This window comes from Myxine glutinosa, chromosome 10 (assembly GCF_964187855.1).
Source record: "Myxine glutinosa chromosome 10, kmMyxGlut1.1, whole genome shotgun sequence".
Classification (NCBI taxonomy): Eukaryota; Metazoa; Chordata; class Myxini; order Myxiniformes; family Myxinidae; genus Myxine; species Myxine glutinosa.
The window spans coordinates 42,201,556-42,222,720 of NC_136270.1; the positions used below are offsets into that span (position 1 = coordinate 42,201,556).

At 43.4% G+C, this 21,165-nt stretch overlaps 2 protein-coding genes across 3 annotated transcripts in view; one reads left to right on the forward strand and one right to left on the reverse strand.

Annotated features, from left to right (window-relative positions):
* Positions 1-1,585: 1,585 nt before the first annotated feature.
* LOC137434488 (metaxin-1) lies at positions 1,586-15,718 on the forward strand. The gene is made up of 8 exons (XM_068127542.2): positions 1,586-1,716; positions 2,876-2,945; positions 8,081-8,157; positions 8,641-8,733; positions 9,217-9,399; positions 9,513-9,589; positions 9,811-9,968; positions 14,486-15,718. Exons 1-8 carry the CDS (start codon positions 1,636-1,638, stop codon positions 14,734-14,736), a joined length of 990 nt encoding a protein of 329 aa, XP_067983643.2. The 5' UTR covers positions 1,586-1,635; the 3' UTR covers positions 14,737-15,718.
* A 1,757-nt stretch (positions 15,719-17,475) lies between these two features.
* LOC137434487 (ceramide transfer protein) overlaps positions 17,476-21,165 on the reverse strand; it is a 78,107-nt gene continuing 74,417 nt past the window's right edge. Inside the window, exons 12-13 of one of the 2 annotated variants that reach the window (XM_068127540.2) lie at positions 20,255-20,381; positions 17,476-19,758 (exon numbers count right to left, since the gene is read on the reverse strand). In XM_068127540.2, coding sequence (XP_067983641.1) covers positions 19,631-19,758; positions 20,255-20,381 — 255 coding nt within the window. In that variant the 3' untranslated portion in view covers positions 17,476-19,630. The remainder of the gene's footprint in view (positions 19,759-20,254; positions 20,382-21,165) is intronic. The other variant, XM_068127541.2, reaches the window with a different exon arrangement.

The following is a 21,165-nucleotide window of genomic DNA, read 5'->3' on the forward strand; positions in this document are numbered from 1 at the left end:
CTCCTCTGGGCTGGATCTCCTGCCTCACATCTTGCTGAGCTTGACGCCATGGAAATCAAGGACTTCAAGATCAATAGAATCTTTCACGATGAAGCTGAGTCTATGGGCCTATCACTTCGCCATCACAGACAGGTCGGTGGTCTCTCTGTCTTCTTCCACCTCATTTCTGGTCTTGCACCCTAAGCCCTCTCCGTGCTTTGTCCCCCTCCCCACCCCACTCCAGGTTTCTGCAGGACACACCGTCCACCCTGAACCCCTTCTGGTGAAAATACCTATATCCAGGATCACTGCTCACCTCCAATCATTTGTTCCTCTATTTTCCTCATCTGTGGAACCAACTTCCACATTCTCGTTAATCTTATTCTTCCCTTCTGGTCTTTAGACAGCTGTTCACCACCATCACCATCTCAGATCATCCCCAATCCAAAACCATGACCTTATCTACCCTCGTTAACCCTCCTACTCCCATCCCAATCCATACACCTTCCAAATTTCCAGTTTTTCCTTCCTGAGAGTTTCCTTCTATGTCTATCTTGTCCACTCCATGCATCCTCCTATCCTTCATTCTTCCTCACACCCATTGCTTGTCTTACTTTTCCTCTATCTTATCCTTCAACTCAGTGTGAGGCAAATATGATTCCTCTGTGAGCACCCCACCTGCCAGGGTACCTTGTTCCCCTCCCCCACCCCCAACCACCCCCAGAACCCCAACCTTTGATCCATGTCCTCTGACATGGGGCTTAGCGGCTGAAACAAGAAGTTCTGACTTTCCTCAACTGCCTCCCCTGCTGTAGGCCAACGCCCATTGCATTGGGGAAATCATTCTCCCCATGGGCCATGAGGCGAGTTCCTTTAGGGAGTTCCAAGATGGCCGCCCGACGACTTCAATGTTTGGTTAACGTTAATGTATTATGTTCGTCCATTTTGGGAGTTCCAAGATGGCCGCCCGACGGCTTCACTGTTGTGCTAACGTTAATGTATGTGCACGTTCCTTTTGGGAGTTCCAAGATGGCCATCTGACGGCGGCACTTGCGTTAACGTTAATGAGCCAACCCTCTATCCAGTCACTATAAGTATGAGAGATAAGTGACGGTATCTGATAAATAAATAAATACTCCCTATTTGCAGGTAACGTACTCGAGATGAATTGAAAACTTTAGATTAGATTATGTAGAACGCCATTAAAATGAGCAATGGGTAAGTTTGTGTAAGCAGTATTTGATATCTAATATGACTGAATCTTCGACTACAAGCGGATTTACCGTATGGTGCACATAATGCAGTGCCCCCGGTAGGGTTTCATTAATTTGCCGATTAACATATACAATAGATCTTCTACATTTCGTCTCGTACCTGTAAGTTTAAGTAAAGGTAACTTCTACAAATATGTTACCATACCGCATGTGGATGTGGTCGAACGATGTAACTTAACCTGTATAACAATACTTTGAAAGCTCCGCTGTTGTTCGACCTTATAATCTTTCATTTCGACGATAAAATCGCAAATGGAATTTTATCCGAGTAACAATTTTATTGAGAAAATTATATTATTGATTACATGTCGGTTGTTACGAGGAGTTTGTGTGTAGCATTACATCCGGTAGCGAAGGTTGACTATTGAGTCGATGTTTGAAAATGGCGACTCCCATGGAGTTGTATTGCTGGCGAGGAGATTGGGGTTTGCCCTCTGTGGATGCTGAGTGTCTGGTGGTCGTGGTAACTACGGTCGGGTTAAACTCGCGTTCTGCACTCTTGTTGGACTTTTAAACTCGTGTTTTCGCGCCGAAATTACATGTAGTCCGTGTCAAGGCTGTGAATGAATCATGTTGAACAAGTGTTTCAACATTGAAAATGTTGTTTACTATGCTTTAGTAAACTGACCTGGGTTCAGGTCCCAGTACGACCCGTTTGTGTTGATCGCCAGAGCGGGGATCAATTTTGGCCTCGTGTCGTGACAATCGTCGCTCTGCACGAACTTTGGGGAATGTTACAGTTCACTCACATTGGAGTACTGTGGGTTATTTATTAAGGAACATATTGGTGGTACCATCATAGGAATTGTATGGTTTATGATGTGCAAGTGAGAGTTTCCTTGTACTTGCGTTAAGTGTTATTATTGTGTGAGTTTTGAATACAATAATTTGTTTTGTATCGATTGCCTGGTGTGGTTCTACCATTGGGACACACACACATAATAGTACATCTTTCTGCTGGGACTCCTTTCGAAGCTCGGAGGTACACCGTGGCCGGTAGTACAGCGAATAACAACAACAGTTGTGCATTTTATGAGAAAAGCATGAAATTTCTAACATAGTTAGTGCATACCATAAGGTTTATTTTCAGATGTGGAGGGAAGTCAGATTTGACCTCTGAGAACAGTGAGAGGTCAAACTCAAAATGGCCACCAGTCCACCGAGTCTAATGTTCAAACGCGCTTAATTTTGGAACCAAACAGTGTAGAAAAACATTATAGGTGTCGTTTCCAACTAAATTGGGGGTGCCCATTCATTTGGTGATACTTTTGAGATCGCCAGAACTCAAGGACATGCATTTAGGTCAAGGTCAAGGTCAAATTACATGAAATATCTTTATGATACTGCTATTGGAAAAAGTTCTTTTGGACTTTTAAAACTTTATTTTTTCAGGTACAGGGATAGGTACAGAACACCCAAAGACCAGAAATGATGAAAAAAAAAAGTATTTACATTGCATGGAATGATGCAATAACCTCTGAAAAATAACTGTAGTTAACCAAGTATGTCCACAAAAGCTTATATTAAATCAAATTCATGTTAGTACAGTAATTATAGCGATGTATGAAAGTTTCCTTTACATTGATTTCCTTTAACCCAAACATAAACTCTGCTGCCAACAGACATATGCAAAATTTGCTGGCGCTCCTGTGAAGGTGAGGTCCACATGCGTCCCGTGGCGGAGTCCCACAGGTGAGTATCGAGTGGGGGGAGTAGGGAGGTAGTGCAATTTGTAATTATTACCTCCACCACCAAAGGTGGATGGAGGTTATGTTTTCACCCCCATCTGTCTGTCTGTTTGTTTGTCTGTCTGTAAACAGAATATCTAAAAAGGTTGTGGACAGATTCGGACGACATTTGGTGGAGAGATCAGGTGTGTGACCAGGACGAAATGATTCGATTTTGGTGAAGGTCCGAATCCAGGTCCAGATACGAGAATTTTTAAATTTTCAAAGTGATTGTTCAGCATTGAGAGATACGGCCAAAAGCGGTTATATCATGATATTTCAAATATTTGTGGACGGATTATGACTAAACTTGGTGGATGAGTTGGTTCGGTGACAAGAACAAGCTGATCAGATTTTGGTTCAGGTCCGGATCCAGATCTGACCTATCAGTGGGATAAAAAAAAACATAGACTGTTCACCAGGGGGAGGTGTGCGCTCTACCGAGTGACGGGTTCTAGTTTGTTCATGCAAAGCAACTCTTAATGGCTTTAATGGCACTGTGTTAGGCTTTGCTAAGTTTATCTTTATAGGAAAGAGTTTTGTGAACGGTTTGGTACAGTTTGCCGCATGGTTGAAGCACATTTTTCATACCCCTCGCCAGAGTAGAGGTTATTGCATTTGGGTCTGTCTGTCTGTTAGTCTCTGTCTGTTTGTCTGCAACAAATGGTGTCTGGTGGTCGATCGCTGAATGAACACCAGTGGGGTTGACTCAGCCTGTCATCCTTCCGAGGTCGGCAAATTGAGTACCAGTTCACTGGTGATTCCCTGTGTGTCACAAGAGGCGACTAACAGGGTTGGCGGCAGCAAGGGCATCCGGCCATAAAACATTGCTTTAAAAAAGGGGACCATGGTGCCCGAAAAAGGGGACCATGGTGCCCGAAAAAGGGGACCATGGTGCCCGAAAAAGGGGACCATGGTGCCCGAAAAAGGGGACCATGGTGCCCGAAAAAGGGGACCACGGTGCCCAAAAAAGGGGAATCTATTATTCATTCATTCTATCATTAAATATATTATTTAAATTAGCAGATACGCTCAATACGGAATCATCCAATAACATCCCCCACAAACAATGTGCAGAGTACCTCCCACATCTACCCACAATGCTCGCAGTCCTACATATACAGACTGTGTCCTCGATCTCAATCATTGCTCTCGTCCCGTTGCTTCGACCTGTGGTTTTGACTCGTTCTGCTCATCGTTCAATTATGGCTCCCAAGCGCAAGACCAGTGCCGGAGATGCGTCGACTACCAAGAGGCAGAATAAAGTGATGTTCCCGAGCCAGAAAGTGGAACTGCTGGGCCGGCTTTTGAGTGGAGAGAGTGCGGCCTCTGTTGGCAGGCATTACGGCATCAATGAATCCAACCGTTCACTACATATGGAAGAAGGAGAAGGCGATTCGTGAGAGAGTTTCAGCGAGCGCTGTATCGAGTACGAAGGTGGTCACCCATGTCCGGAATGTCCACATGGAAAGGATGGAGAAGATTCAGAATAGGGATCGAGGACAACATGCAGTCGAGGGACTTCATGCTGAAAACCCTGATGCTGAACTATTCCCTAAACCCGCTCATCGAGGACCAGTTGGAGGCCATTCCAAAGGTTTCTGAGGAGGAGGAGGAGGAGTTGCCACAGTCCAACTTCACAGTCCAGTTCCTGGGTGAGGTGTTGCAGGACATGCGGGCGATTACCAACAGGGTGTAAGACGCTGACCCAGTCATGGAGAGGTACCTCAAGTTCAAGAGGGCCTTGGATGATGCGCTGCTCCCGTACAAAGAGCTCCAGCGAAATGTTGGGCAATGTGTCAGGCAGCTCCCCATTACCCATTTCTTTAGCCCTGCTCCCTCCACCACAAGACCACCAGCGCCCTCTCCTGCGTTCCTCCCAGCGCCCTCACCAGCGTCCTCACCTTCTCCTACCTCTCCTGGCCCTCCCTCAGTTCACGATTTTGCTGCACCATCATTTGGGTCGCCCTCAAAGTTCGAGGAATTCTTGAGATTTTAATTAATTCATCATCATCATCATTCGAAAGTTGCGTTTGTTTGTAAAATAAAAATGTAAACAGTACATGATGGTGTCGTGTTTTTTTTTTTTTTCACGGTACGGTTTGGTTAAGCTGGTTAAGCACTTTGAATAAACTGTAAGCGCATTCCTTCAATAAATTGGAAATGGTACCCGGTGTTGTCGTTTTTTAAAATTTGTAAGCATTTTTTATGAAACTGTAATCGTGTGCATTTGCCAGCGAAAACATTTTTAACTTAAAACATTTTCCTCTATGAATCAGGAACCACCGGGAACCTACAACGTATCCCCATTTTACCCATTGAAACAACTAGGACGTGCCCGTACGTGGGTGCCCGTACGTGCGTGCAAAAAAACATGCGTGCAAACAACAACAACAAAAAAAAACTTTGAAACCACGTGGCAGTAACGACCACAGAACCCCCCCCCCCTCTATTTACATGAAATGGTTTGGTCCATTCGCAACGACCACAGAACCCCCCCCCCCCCTCTATTTACATGAAATGGTTTGGTCCATTCGCAAAGCCAAAGCGAACGGCGAACGGCTAAATCGCCATAGCTCGGTAACTACTTGTCCGATTAATATGAAACCTTGAAAAGGCACATCCTCGGGTCCCCAGCAATATACCTGGCAAGTTTCAAGTATATCGGACCCGTGGTTGTCGAGAAACAGCGGTCACAGACACACATACACACAGAGATTACTGGAATTATAGATAGATGCCGCGGTATACATTCACGGGATTTTCATCGACCCTCGTGGATTATCGTCGACATTCACGGGTTTTGTCCCTCCATTCGCAGATTCTGCCTCGCCATTTGGTCCTCTCTATTCGCGGATTTTGCCTCACCATTCGCAGATTTTGCCTCGCCATTCACGGTTTGATCATCTCTATTCGCGAATTTTCGCAACTCGGGAACCTATCCCCCATTTTTCCATTGAAACAATGCCCCCCTATTCGTGGTTTCACAATTCGCGGATTTTCCAGGAACGTATCCCCCGTGAATAGCGGGGTCCCACTGTACGATTAAAAATACATCCACCTCTATAAAATACATACGATTGGAATGTGAATCTGTACAGTAAGGTCTGGTTGTCCGCTGTATGAACATAAACCTACATTCTCATCGTCAATGCATCATCTACACACCACACAAACACACCACACACCATGCACAAAGCACCATGCGTCATTGCGTCACGCACAACGCACCTTAGACACCACACAAAATACACCATACAAAACACCGAACACAAACACACCACATAAAAAGTCCTGGTGAGGATCTGCCATCTCTGATGACACTTTGTAGTTATTTAGTTATTCTGTGTGTGTCCCTTTATGGTTGGGTCGGATGTTGACGCTGCTCGTACAGTCATGGTCAAATATATTTGCACCCTTGCACTTTTTTCAAATAATGCACCATTTCTTCCATAAAATTGTGGAAATTAAATAATCTTTTGGTATCCACATTTGTATTTCTTTGGTTTGCAATGGAACAAAACAAAAAAAGCTGAAAAAATTAATAAATCTTAGCTTATTCCTCACAGAAATCCAAAAATGGCCTGGACAATATTATTGGCACCTTTTAGAAGTTGTCAGAAATAATTAGATTTCAAGCCTTTACTTTGGAATTGAACTCACCTGTGGTGAGTTGCAGGTGCCTGCAATATAAAAATCACTCATTCAACCAGTTTCAATAGAGAAAAGGAGTCATTCTGCTGTTTTGTGTCACTGTGTGTACCGCAATGAGCATGGAGAAAAGAAAGAAAACCAGAGAATTGTCTGAGGAGGTCAGACACAAGATTGTAGCCAAGCATAAACAATCTCAAGGCTACAAGTCCATCTCCAGAGACCTTGATGTTCCTGTGTCCACCATACGCAATGTTATCAGGAGGTTTCAGGCCCATGACAATGTAGCCAACCTCCCTGGACGTGGCCATAAGAGAAGACTTGATCAAATATTGCAGAGAAGGATTGTTCGAATGGTGGATAAAGCACCTCGATCAACTACAAAACAGATTCAAGGTGACCTTCGGACACAAGGTACAACAGTTTCAACTCGCACCATCCGTCGCCAACTCGATGAAAGGGGGTTCGATGGTGGGACCCCACTTGTGAGAGAGAGACATAAGAAAGCCCGACTGGAGTTTGCCAAAGCACACCTGAAAAAGCCAAAATCCTTCTGGCAGAATGTGCTGTGGACAGATGAGACCAAATTAGAGCTTTTTTGTAAAGCACATCATCTCTATGTTCACAGAAAACAAAATGAAGGCTTCAAAGAAAAGAACACCTTCCCTACAGTCAAAGATGGAGGAGGTTCTGTGATGTTTTGGGGTTGCTGTGTTGCCTCTGGCACTGGGTGCCTTGAATGTGTGCATGGCATCATGAAATCAGGAGATTACCAAGGCATTTTGGAGCGCAATGTTCAACCCAGTATCAGAAATCTGGGTCTCCGTCGAAGGTCATGGGTCTTGCAGCAGGAGAATGACCCCAAACACACTTCAAAAAGCACACACGAATGGATCAAGACAATGCTGGACTGTTCTGAAGTGGCCAGAAATGAGTCCAGATCTAAATCCCATTGAACACCTGTGGGGAGATCTGAAAACAGCAGTTGGGAGAAGGCACCCTTCAAATCTGGGAGAACTGGAGCAGTTTGTACAAGAAGAGTGGGCCCAACTGCCAGTAGAGAGGTGTAGGAAGCTCATTCATGGCTACAGGAAGTGCTTGACTGCAGTTATTTTGTCCAAAGTCTGTGCTACCAAATATTAAGTCTTGGGTGTCAATAATTTTGTCAATGCCATTTCTTTTTATTTTCTGATTTGAAAGGATATATTAAGTTCTGAATCAAAAACAAAGGTTCAGTAATATTAACAGTGAAATAAAGAATTGTGGAGACCAAATACTTTTGTCAATTTCAACGTATTTTTAGAGAAAATTGTGAGTTATTTGAAAAAAGTGCAAGGGTGCCAATATTTTTAGCCTCGACTGTACATGAACCCATTTGGTTCCATAATATGGTAAAGTTGTTGAAGCTTGTCATTGCCTGTTTCAATATACTCCTGATTATCTGTCCAGGGCGTCTCCCAGCCTTGCGAAGTGATGGTGAAGTGATTTCATCACCGTACGACATCCTCAACCACCTCCAGAAAAAGGTCTCGGACTTCTGGCATTAAACTTGATGTTCCTTGATGACCTCTTGGTTTTTGATCATTGTTTCTCCCGACAGCTTCTTGTGCGGTGATAACATTGTGCACAATATAAGGAATTGTTTTAAATTGAACAGTTCAGTATTCTACTGTGCAAACAATACTGACTGATCCCCAATTTGATCTGCTGCCTCTTTTTTTTCCCCGCAATTGCGATGTCGGCATGTGGAGGTTAAATAGAGTAACGTTTTATCTGTACACATGGATACTCCTTGAACTGACAATCAGCCATACTCAAAGATAAAATATTTTGCAGCACAGGTTTAATGTTATTAGTTTCACCCTGAAGGTGTTGACTATGGAGACGTGTTGATGGAGAGGTGTGTGGGTGTTGCATTCTGCTACGTATATAATCTGTCGATAGCTATTCAACCTGGAGCCTCGTTCTTTCCCTTGAATCCCGTGTGTACGTGGGATCGTGTGTCTTAGGGATTCCATTTGGATGTGGGCTTGACTCAGAAGGAAGAAGCTGACGCCAAGGCGTTTGTGTCTCTCATTCGGCAGAAGCTGCTTCCTGCGGTGGTACGGCCCAACTGTTCATCACGCCTTGCTTCATGCTCTGCTTAATCCTCTGTACAAAAATAACATTTCCACCTTCTACCCTCTTTTTCACACCAAATCGGGTTCTTTTTTCACATCGTAACTTGTTAACCGGCTCATAAATGTCCATCCTCCATTGTTTCAACTACGTATTTGTCTGTAGTAACTACGTACAGTCATACTGTACAATAAGTCTCGAAGTCTGCTCTGCATAAAAATCTGTGATGAGAAGGCAATAACAAGCAAGTTCTTGTCATATCTGTGTCATCCATAGCTGTCAGAGTATCATTTGAGTGCTTGGTGAATTGTCATAGCAACATTTCTTTCTGATGTGCGTATACTATACACCAATACACCATGTGATGTTGGAGGGGTGTTGGATGGGTTCAAATTTGACTTTTTTTTAAAACTTGAATTGGAACTTTGTATTCTGTCTTGATATGACTTGCTTTAACTCTTCCGAAGATGCACACATTCTGGGGCGATACCGTTAATTACTCGGAGTTCACACGGCCATGGCTGGCGGGCTCACTGCCATTCCCCATGGGCCTCATCCTGCCAGGCCAGGTACGTGGCTCTGCCACTGAGCGCTTCACACAGATGGTGACCAAAAGCAGCGATGCCACAGACGAGGAATACGAAGAACAGGTGTTTGAGTTCGCACCACCTTGAGTGTCGAGGGTGGGTTATCTGCAGAAGTACAAGATAGAATGTGTGCATGGGTTTTTCAACCGCTACTTTGTGCATTTGTTTGTGACCAGATGTACCTTGATGCCACAGAATGCTTAAGACTGCTCTCACAAAGCCTTGGTTCCCGAAAGTACTTCTTTCAGGATCAGTAAGTATTTCCATCATGATGTTGGCCTTGTATTGTATTGTTGATTAAATCTGATCGCTGAGTCCCCCCACCTCCTCCCCTCTTGTAATTTGAAACCCGTATTTTTCTCTGGCACTGATGCTTTTGATTTTGTGCACACCTGCACACACAGCCACATTTTGTGACAAATTCAGTGGTTGGCCTGTACCTCTCATAATGAGCCTAATGTGCCCCCTAATCAGGCCGAGTTCATTGGATGCTGTCGTTTTTGCTCATGTGGCTCCACTGATCAAAGCCAGGCTTCCCAACTCGCGTCTGCATCATCATGTCAAGAACCTTGACAACCTTTGTCTCTTGTGCCATCACGTTCTGCATCAGTATTTCCCACACGTGGATGACGGCAAGTTATTTAATTTTTTTTTTTTTTTGGGCGGGGGGGGGGGGGGGGGGGGAGGGGAAGAGAGGGGACTGTTTTGAGAAATGAGAGGATTGTGTCCGGTATTTTGTATATGGTGAGCATATTCACTGATAAAGTGGAGAAGCTCTTGAACTCGAAGCCAAACTCGGTGGCGTAATGGATAGGTTATAGCGTCGGCTACGTGTGAGAAACTACTGGTGAGAAAAGCAGCATCATTGTTGTGACGTCGTTCGTACCTGGAGTGCCCCAGGAAGTGAGTCCCCCAAGTTCAGTGCCTTTGTCTCGTTGAAGGTGTTTGTGTGCACGCTCCACTGAGAACCTTAAAATTTTAGATACTGTGAAGAAACAAGAATGACCGCCATGTGGTCACAACCTGCGACAAAATCGGGTAACGGCCCGATTGGGAAACGCACATTGAAAGCACTTTTAAAAGATTAACAGTGTGATTGGGAAACACACATTTAATGCACTATTAAAAGATTAACTTGACACCTCTTATCCATATCACCTTCCTACGGTTATATTAGAACGAGCTGATTTGGCACACGGGCACGAATTGTGTAACCACAATATGTGGCCGTTCAAAAATTACGTGACCCAATTTTTTTTGGTAATTTGCGCAACGTAATGCTTGATTACCATGCTTTACCATGCGTTCTAACAGGCTTAAACCTTACTACTAGTACCCTACTGCAAAGCCGCAATGAGCCGGCGAAGCCAAACCCTCTTGCCACTATTTTACCCATCACTATGGCATCAGTAGGTTAGGTAGTTGGTAGTAGGTAGGTGTAGTAGGTACCGTACCTAGTTCAAAATAACACCATTTGCATTCTGGATGAGATTAAAATTTATAAAATTTCCTTCTTGATTAATTCGGTGAATTCCGTCTCAACTTCGGATATTTCCGGCCGTGAAAAACTATCCCCTACGGCCGCGAGATTTCTAAAACATAATTCTTCATCAATTTTAGAATATTTGACGCCGCTTTCAGCCTCAAACGCGGTAAAAAGCTTTTTTGAAATATTTTTTCAAATGCTCGAATCTCATTGGTTCCGGTGTTTGGTGACGATTTTCGTTGAATATAACCAGGGCCCGTGCGGGCCCGGGGAACGAGATTGGACTTAAAGTATTTTAATTACAAATTAGAGGTGCATAAGATTGTGAATCAAAAAAAGACGGGTGAAACAAACTCCTATTGAACTTTTTCGCAATTTTTTATACATACTTCCGCATCTGCAAGATGGTGGCCTCCATGGAGCGATTTGGTGCGTCAAAGCTTCGAAATTCTCAAAGGATTCAGCAAAATCTGGCTTTTCAACATAATACGTACGCGTTCATTCACAACACCGGCTTCGTCGGCTATTATTCGACATATGGTTATATTTTTTGGTGTCCCTCATCATGAATAACACTTGACCCAAACAAAGCCAATGGAAATCTGATGCAACAAAGCCGGGCAGTGCATAATCAGCCTACAGGCATAATGTGTTAGGCCCATCAGAAAACCTAGATGGCGTCCATATCATTTCCTCTTGCGCTATGGTGGGTGGAGTCAAACGACAGATATGGGTGTGGTCGGGCAGATGTCAGTCCAATAGGTGCACATTTCAAAACCCCAACAAGAGCAACAGAAATGCGACATGTCACAGGTTAAAAAGAAGCCTTTCCACATATCCGTTTGTGTTTTTTCAATTTGGTACCAAGTTGAGTATGTACACCTTTATCCCTGTGATGTAATTGTCCATGCAGGGCCACTTCTGGATTTGCACCTGTGATGTTCCATTTCTCTCCTCCTATTCCCTTTATAACAGATGAGGTCTAATGGCACCAAGCTCCTGCCCTGCCTTGACCACAATACTCTTCCACAAATAAATTCAAAGTACACCGCCCCAATGCCAAATAAATAAATATCCTCCAGAGCGGCATTGCCGGGGCGCCCCTGGCACCCGGCAATACCGCTGTGCAGCTCATAGAGACTGTATTGGGAGGGAGAGGTGTACAATAATTGATTGATTAATTGCATAATTAAAATCAATAAACAGTGATCGTAAAATATTTTCTTAATCAATTGGCTAATAGCATACCTAAACCACCAGTGCTTCATCCGAAGCTGTAGTTTTTTGAAAATTAAGTAATTAATACAAAAAATTAAATAATTAATCGATTAATTGATGAATCGATAAATCAAAAATATCCTTTATAGCCACATCACTTGGTCACTGTCGTGTCCAAATATCAGCTTCCTAGCTCAAAAGGTGCCTGAAATATTGCCCAGATGAGAAAGGAAATAAATAAGTACTCAATTAATCGATAATAATTAAGTAACGAATCAATTAATTGATTAATCAAAAAACAAAAACATACCGTTTTTGCCAAAGCACTTGCTCACTATTGTGCCGAAATTTCAGCCTCCGACCTCAAAGGATAGCTGAGATATCACTCGGACAAACAAACAAGAAACCGGAGTGAAAACTGAGTACTCCCTTTTAGTGTGCGTCATTGCCAGGCCCCCTTCGGTGACGTCATGAGGCCTCTGGAGATGGCATAGGAAAGGAGCGATGTACAAAAATAGTAAAATTTAAAAAAACAAAAACATAATCTTGCCGCATGAGGACCTGCATTTTGGTGATTTGTTCCATTCTCTATTTTCAAACACACCTGTTTGTTCGGACGCCTTAAAGTGTTTTTAAATTGTAAATAAACATTGCACCTTTTATGGCAAGTGGTGACCCATTTTCATTGCCAATAAAAGCACAAGGTGAAGGTGTTTGAACTTATAAATATGTTAGGCCGCCATAATCCTGGGATTTTGTTCTGCTGTGTTTAAAACAAAATGCTCCAACACATCGTTCCATATTCTCCATTCCATTTGTCATGGCGATTGTTGAACGAACGACGCAATGCAAGTCCTTGTCGATCCAAACTGAGTGGAAATCACGTACCTGCAGGCGGCCGTAGTGATCTTTAACAAAGAAGAGTAAAGTGTTTCTCGCTACTAAGAATGTCATCACTAGTACAGTTGGACATATCGTGTGTGTGTGTGTACACAATATTACGCACACAATGAGAAGCAAACGACAGATGGACACTTCCGTGGTGTACACTGTAAAACGATAGACAACGTACCATGAAAAAACAGCCAATCACCATCGTTTAGATCTTCTTCTTTTTTACACCCTCTGTCCATTTTCACTTTGGTCTGCTTTTACATCCCTCTACTTTACAGTGTTAGTATATTTTCCAGGTTTTCACCTTTATCTTGCGGTCACAACACTAATTATATACCCTGTGCACGCAAAGGGAAAAGCAGGGTTAAACGATTGGATCGCTTCTGTCCGTGTGTCTTAAAACGTCAGTTTATGATCGAGAAACAACTTGATTTCAATTGAACGTCAGATTTCGAACATGATCAGAAAGAAAACCTGTAGTTTGCAGTACTTTGGCTCTGAACTGTCATTACTCTGTCTGAAAGTGAAACAAAACTGAAAATCATTCCAAACAGGAAACTTCGTTTTTAATGACGTCATAAAGGACACAAACAACAGGCATGAATAACTGAATTTATAAAATCCTCAGTTTTCATCCGATTAACTTCAAACATGAAGACGATTTGCTCATCAGGTCACAGAATTCAACCACCAATTATTTGTGAGGTCAAAAGGATGCTCGACTGAGTGCCATTCTACTTTGTGTTCTTTTGCCAAGTGTCGCTCAACGAGTGATTTTTAATTTCTTTATTTTTTAGTAATCCAATTTTAGCGGATTTGGTGATGCTTCGATCGTTGCAAGATTGTCATCATACTCGTGGATATCTCGTGGATATTTGCCAAACCGTCTTTTTTATATTTCTGAGCCTCCACCATCTCCGTAGTAACTGAAATGGTCATATTATCTCAACGTATTCTCCACTTGCTGTAAGAATTGGATTTTCCTCAAATTAGTTCATGATCATTACCTTTTGTCTTTGTGATATTCATAAATAGACCAATATTTTGCTTGCAATTTGTACTCTGATTCTCTGGTACTATCAGCTTGCTCGCATGAGTTTGTTACACAAGACTGTGAGACATAAAACATCAAGATGATCTGAGATGTCTTCCTGTTTGGAAACTAGTGAAACGCAACCTTTTGTGGGTTATCAGGTTTCTGGACATCTTTTGAACAGTCTTATTTGTAAGGGTTAAAAGTGTGATTGCATCTTTATAGCGTCGCAGTGATGATTGCATGCTTGCACCCACTGAGGCCACCTCACAAAGCATTGAAATGACGTCATTGTTGGTGTTCCGGTCGGTGTCCCATTTTGCCCGGGAGTACCCTGATGTACATGAGGTGGAACGTTTTTGTTGCGCTTGCACAACTGAAATGCAAAACAAAAGGGTCACTCTAGGGGCCGAGGCACAAAGCATTTCTGGGTTTTAATTAATGATGCAGCGACAATTTGCATACCGTGCTTTACAGTGAGTTTGCATGTTGATTTATTTTAAATATATTTCCCACAGACAACTACAACTCATCACAGTCCAAGCCTCCACCTGCAAACGGCCCAGCACGCTCCCCCGACGCCGACGGAGAGGTCTTCACATGGCGGGAGCAGATTCTTTCTGTTCTCTTCGTTTCCGCTGCTATGATTGGTTACGCCTTCCTGAGTGGTCTTGTCACTGTAGAATGGCAAGCTCCAGGCCATGTATATCAGGTTATTGAGGATCCTAAGATGGAAATGTATGGTGAGAACGAGACCGACGATGAGTGAATGCAGTCTGGATCGTATCTTCACAAAATGTTTTGGTTTGTCTTCAACTGATAGTTGACATAGTTTGAGGCTACCAAAGTACCAGGAGAGTTGTAGGATGCACAGCCATCCAGAACAAGCTCTTGTAACAAGGCAAGAGAATGAGTTGATTACAATGATTTGAGTCTGAAGTCTAGACTGTCCTAAATGCTTGCACAAGTAACTTTATGAATACAAATGTCATCCCACATCCCGGAAGTGGTTGAAAGGCAGTTGTATGGTCAAAGATTACGAATAATTTAACGTCTATAAATCAAGGGACCTGAATGAGTTTCTTTCACTCAATGGTTGAGAAAGGAAGGGAGGTGCGTTGGCACATTAATGATATGAACTGATTTGACGTCACGTTCTGATCCTGTGGTCATTTGGTGATTGTTCCTGAGGAAATAGCCAAGCTGGTTCGTTTTGGCAATGCAAATATTTATCGATCGATGTTTTTTCAACAAATTATGCTCCTGCTTTACTTATCTTATTTGGAAGTGCAATGGTCTGTGAGTAGCGTCTTCTTCTGGTTCGTCTGACTTCTGCAATCCTGAATATTCTTGCAGAACGTGAAGATGTGAATTAAGGCATCAACCAGACGATCATAGCGTTCGCGTATATGATATATTAATTTTATCGATTGATCATGTGCTGATGATAGTTTTAAACTATTTTACCAGCCCCGCTGCCTCAAGCAGCCATTAAATTTTGCACACTGTGTACAAATTGGTCACCAACAAAAGAAATCTGCTGGAATGCGAGGCAATGGTACAGTACAGTTGGACCCCGACATTCACGGTCCGAACATTCGTGGGTTCCACATATTTGCAGTTCATAAAATGCGACCTGCTTCTACATTCGTGGGTTCCACGTATTCGCGGTTCATAAAATGCGACCTGCTTCTCCAATTGTGGCTCCATGTCCCGCGTATTTACGGATGATAAAATGCGACCTGCTGCTACATTCGTGGCCCTGTGTCCTGTGTATTCGCGGATGATAAAATGCGACCCGCTGCTACATTCGCAGCCCTGTGTCCCGCGTATTCGCGGATGATAAAATGCGACATGCTGCTACATTCGCGGCCCTGTGTCCCGCGTATTCGCGGATGATAAAATGAGACCTGATGCTACATTCGCGGCCCTGTGTCCCACGTATTCGCGGATGATAAAATGCGACCTGCTGCTACATTCGCGGCCTTGTGTCCCGCGTATTCGCGGATGATAAAATGCAACCTGCTGCTACATTCGCGGCCCTGTGTCCTGCGGATGATAAAATGTGACCTGCTGCTACATTCGCTGATGATAAAATGTGACCTGCTGCCATATCCACAGCCCTGTGTTATCCTGCGTATTCGCAGATGACAAAATGCGACCTGCTTCTATATCCGCAGCCCTGTGTCCCACGGATGATAAAATGCGACCTGCTGCTACATTCACGGATGATAAAATGCGATCTGCTTCTATATCCGCAGCCCTGTATTATCCTGCGTATTCGCGGATGATAAAATGCGACCTGCTTCTACATTCACGGATGATAAGATGCGACCTGCTTCTATATCTGCAGCCCTTTGTCCCGCGGATGATAAAATGCGACCTGCTTCTATATCCGCAGCCCTGTATTATCCTGCGTATTCGCAGATGACAAAATGCGACCTGCTTCTATATCCGCAGCACTGTGTCCCGCGTATGATAAAATGTGACCTGCTGCTATATCCACAGCCCTGTATTATCCTGCGTATTCGCGGATGATAAAATGCGACCTGCTTCTATATCCGCAGCCCTGTGTCCTGCGGATGATAAGATGCGATCTGCTTCTATATCCGCAGCCCTGTGTCCCGCAGATGATAAAATGCGACCTGCTGCTACATTCGCGGATGATAAAATGTGACCTGCTGCTATATCCACAGCCCTGTATTATCCTGCGTATTCACGGATGATAAAATGCGACCTGCTTCTATATCCGCAGCCCTGTGTCCCGTGGATGATAAAATGCGACCTGCTTCTATATCCGCAGCCCTTTGTCCCGCGGATGATAAAATGCGACCTGCTTCTATATCCACAGCCCTGTATTATCCTGCGTATTCGCGGATGATAAAATGCGACCTGCTTCTATATCCGCAGCCCTGTGTCCCGCGGATGATAAAATGCGACCTGCTTCTATATCTGCAACCCTGTATTATCCTGCGTATTCGTGGATGATAAAATGCGACCTGCTTCTATATCCGCAGCCCTGTATCCCGCGGATGATAAAATGCGACCTGCTGCTACATTCGGGGCCCTGTGTCCCGCGTTTTCACAGTTTTTCTCGGGCACAAAAAAGAAATTCCCGCCCACCCACGGACTTATTTGGTACTTGATTGATTATCCCTTTTCACCTATGGGTAGCAATCTCAGATTAATATTGTTAGTATTTTCTGTTTAAGGAAAAAGCCGAGTTCGGAGACGATCACCAACTCTCCGCATGGGGTGGAGAGGAAGGGAGGAAGAAGATTGTAGATGGGATATGACGTGCAGAGTGGGGTTGCTTGGTTTCTTAAATAATTATTTTATCATTTATTTTTTCATCGGGAACCCAGAGTGATTATTTAAATATGTATACATCGTTTCGTTTTAAGTCTCATGATTCCTTTAGTCTGCACACAATGAATGTGTAACTCTCTCCCCTGTAATATGGTGTAAATCTTGCACAGATCAGTGAGGCTGGTTCATGGAACAGAAGTAAAAATGAATTTTTATCTTGGATCTAAAATAAAATGAGATTCTAACACAAGGATTGTGATGCCAGGACGTTTAAAATTATGTAATTGTACTAAATGTCCATCTCCGTAAGTTAATACAGAATACCGACAGCTTCATCGTTCAACCTTAAACTCTGAGCAGGTAAAATGGCAACTGTTTCCGGGATCAAGACGCGCTATGGCCACCACACACATTACAAACGGTACAAACGGTTCGTTTTCGATAAAGTAACATGACAATCGCAGCAAAAGTGTGAGCTAACCATTTGGATGTATATTTGTAAGCATTTAATGAAAACTGTAATAATTTGCATTCATGTTCAGAAAATGTTAACATTTTTCCCCTTATGAAAAAACATTTCCCACCAGCCGCACACATCCCTTCAAAAAGCATCTTCCACACGTCACATAAAAGAGCTGTACGTGTGCATAAACCATCCCCCAACATGCCATTCGCGGTTTTTTTGGAGGGCGTATTCGCAGTTTGCTTCGACATTCGCGGCCCTGTGCTCCGTGCATTCATGGTTTTTGCGGGCGTTTTTGATTTTTCCCTTGAATCGCGAACTGCAGGGAGCCTATTCTCCCCCTTTTTTCATTGAAACAATGCCCTCATATTCGCGACATTTTCCAGGAATGTATCCCCTACGAATGTCGGTGTCAGATTGTATTTCAAAATTCTGGTCGACAATTCTATATCATTAAACGGGTAAACGACAGTGGTTTCTCATACATGATGATGGCAGCTGTAGCCAATACATCTAACCTATTTACTGCAGTTGTAAATGCAAATAGAAAAGTTCCCTTCTGATTTAAGGCAGGCTTAAGGCCTAGCATTTTCGACTCCAGAGCTGCATTATCAAGAGGCAGTTTTAGCAGCTAGAAGAGATTATACAAGGCCGCCGCACAAAGTTTTCCACCTGGTGTCCTGAGTCAACTGGGTACACTCCTACCGAGACATCTTCAGGACCAGTGTGGGCCTGAGGGCCTTGCAAGACCAAAGTCTTGTACCATTGCCCTGTAGAATTAAAAATGGACGCAATAGCCCTTCCACCAATACTCACAGCTGTAGCCTAGTGACTGCGGCTATTTTGCAACTGGGACTAAAATAAAATCGGCAATGGATGAAAGGTTCTAAATCTCAAGAAGTGAAGACTATCTCTGGACATTCTCTGGTGTATTCAGGACCCTGGTCAGCTTGTAAAGCTATCTTTGTTTTCCTGCACAGCTATCTGATTACATCTACTCATATAGTGGATCTCCCCTCCCAGTGAAGGCTCAAGTACCCCAAAGCAGTTGTGTTCCTTATGTACATTTATGATCCCTCCTATGTTCTAAAAACAACTGTTTGCAGATGACTCCACATGGTACCGCATCCCATCCACAGTGCAGCAGCAGCAGCGTCCCTCTCTGCTGGTGTAAGGATAATCAAACACACGCACCCATCTATTTCCACATTTAACTGGTGGTGACTCTGTTTCACACCTCTCTCCCTCTTTCCACAAATTTATCAAATATCAATTTATCAACAATCTCTCACCAAGAGGCAGAAGCACAGGCCCTGCTGCTCACTTATCACAGAAAAATTGGTGGCCTTTGTGTCTCCCCATCCCTCTCGTCTTGCTCCCTCTGCTCTTTCATCCCTCAGCTGATCTAGATCGCACGCCTTCTTCCAGTAATCCACTCCTGATAGAATTCTCAAAAGTTCAGGCTTTCTATCCACCTCCATTCTTTTTCCTCCAGGGCTTCAAGTTGGCACCGCAGGTCATCCTCCATTAAACCTCTCCTTCTACTTCCAAGTTGCTACATTTTCTTCCCTCTCTTCCTGGTCATTCGTCCCTTTGCTTGTCACCTGCACATGTTAGCACACTGCCCCATTGTTGGTGTGTTCCCTTATACCCACTGCCGCCTCGTTCTTTCCAAGAACATAGATTGTAGACAAAATAAAGTTCCCCTTCCCATTCAAAGCATGTCTAGGGACCAGCCTTTTGTTTTTCACTGTTAAAACTGCCTCTGCTACTACCTGTGAGGCTCTAAAGTGGCATGGGAGCTTTCATGTGACCTTAAAAGGGAATTCATTTTCTTTTTCCTCTCTATTAAAAATGAAAACTTTGGAATCGATGGTGCGTGGCAGAGACGTCACAATAAGACGGGTTGTCTTGATGTGCGCTCCCGTACGTAACCCAGGAAGCGGTGCAGAAAGGTAGGGTACTCCCTCCTGGCTACCGCCCGTAGTAAAGAAGCAGGAACCCACCCTCCAGGATTTACTGCAAATGGAGGAAAGGGAAGGGATTGCAGTGGCACAAAGTATTTGTCCTCATGGGCAAGAATATAATCAGTTAAATTTGAAAGAAACGCAGGACCTTGAAATCCCTCCTTTGTCCATTTTCATAAAACCATGGCAACCACAAATAATCATAAAACCATGGCAACCACAAATAATCATAAAACCATGGCAACCACAAATAATCATAAAACCATGGCAACCACAAATAATCATAAAACCATGGCAACCACAAATAATCGTAAAACCATGGCAACCACAAATAATCATAAAACCATGGCAAGCACAAATAATCATAAAACCATGGCAACCACAAATAATCATAAAACCATGGCAACCACAAATAATCATAAAACCATGGCAACCACAAATAATCATAAAACCATGGCAACCACAAATAATTACATCCAAACATCCTGTAGTTTCTTACTCTATGTCGCCATCAACAGCTTTCAATGAAAAACAAGTTGTTCACTTACTACTCGCCACATATGTGAGGTTGCAAAGGATGCCATCACGTGACTGTACAGCTGATCCTGTGCTTTGAGGGAACGTTGTCTGACATATCATGGCAACATCCATTTGTGCACGAATGCACCCGTTTGCCTGTTCACACCGCATGGCATGGAACAAAATGCAACAACAACAACTATTTGTGAAGGCTATAACATAGTTTGGTGATAAAGCTTCAAGTAACAGATTTCTTTTACACATTGAAAAATGTAACGCACTGGTCACCAATCAATACAACCACCCAGGAGGCAAAGCTAAGGTCATCCTTCCTTATTGGGGAGCCCTTCCAAGATTGTTTTACATGATTTAAGGCACGTGATAGAGCTGATGTGCGCACACACACACACACACACACACACACACACACACACACACACACACACACACACACACACACTAGGACAAGACTAACACAACCACTAAGCTTGAGGGAAGTGCCGCCACTTCCTGGGGAATTCTGGGTACCAGCGATGTCACAACTCTGACACCACCTTTCTCACCACACTCAGTGGGTGCTTCCTAAAGAGAAATTTCCTCCTCCTCGTGGAGATTGATTGTCTGTGCTCTTAACCTTTTGAATGCTGAACATCAGGCAAGGAAGCAGCACGTATCATTTTTCAAGTTTTTGGTATGGCTCGGCCAAGGTTTGAAACACCAACTTCTTGGAGCAGGTGTTCTAACCATTACAAGTACAAGAAAGAGACTTTGTTGCAGTCACTTGAGCCTCAAAGAAGAGTTTCACAAACACCTGCATTACATGAAGGTTAGGAAATGTTGATGTACATATACAGGGTGACCACAAAAAATGCCATCTCACCTTGACAATATAATAAATCTTTATTTTTTTTAATTAAAAATGTCATCGTCTTTGGTAAAC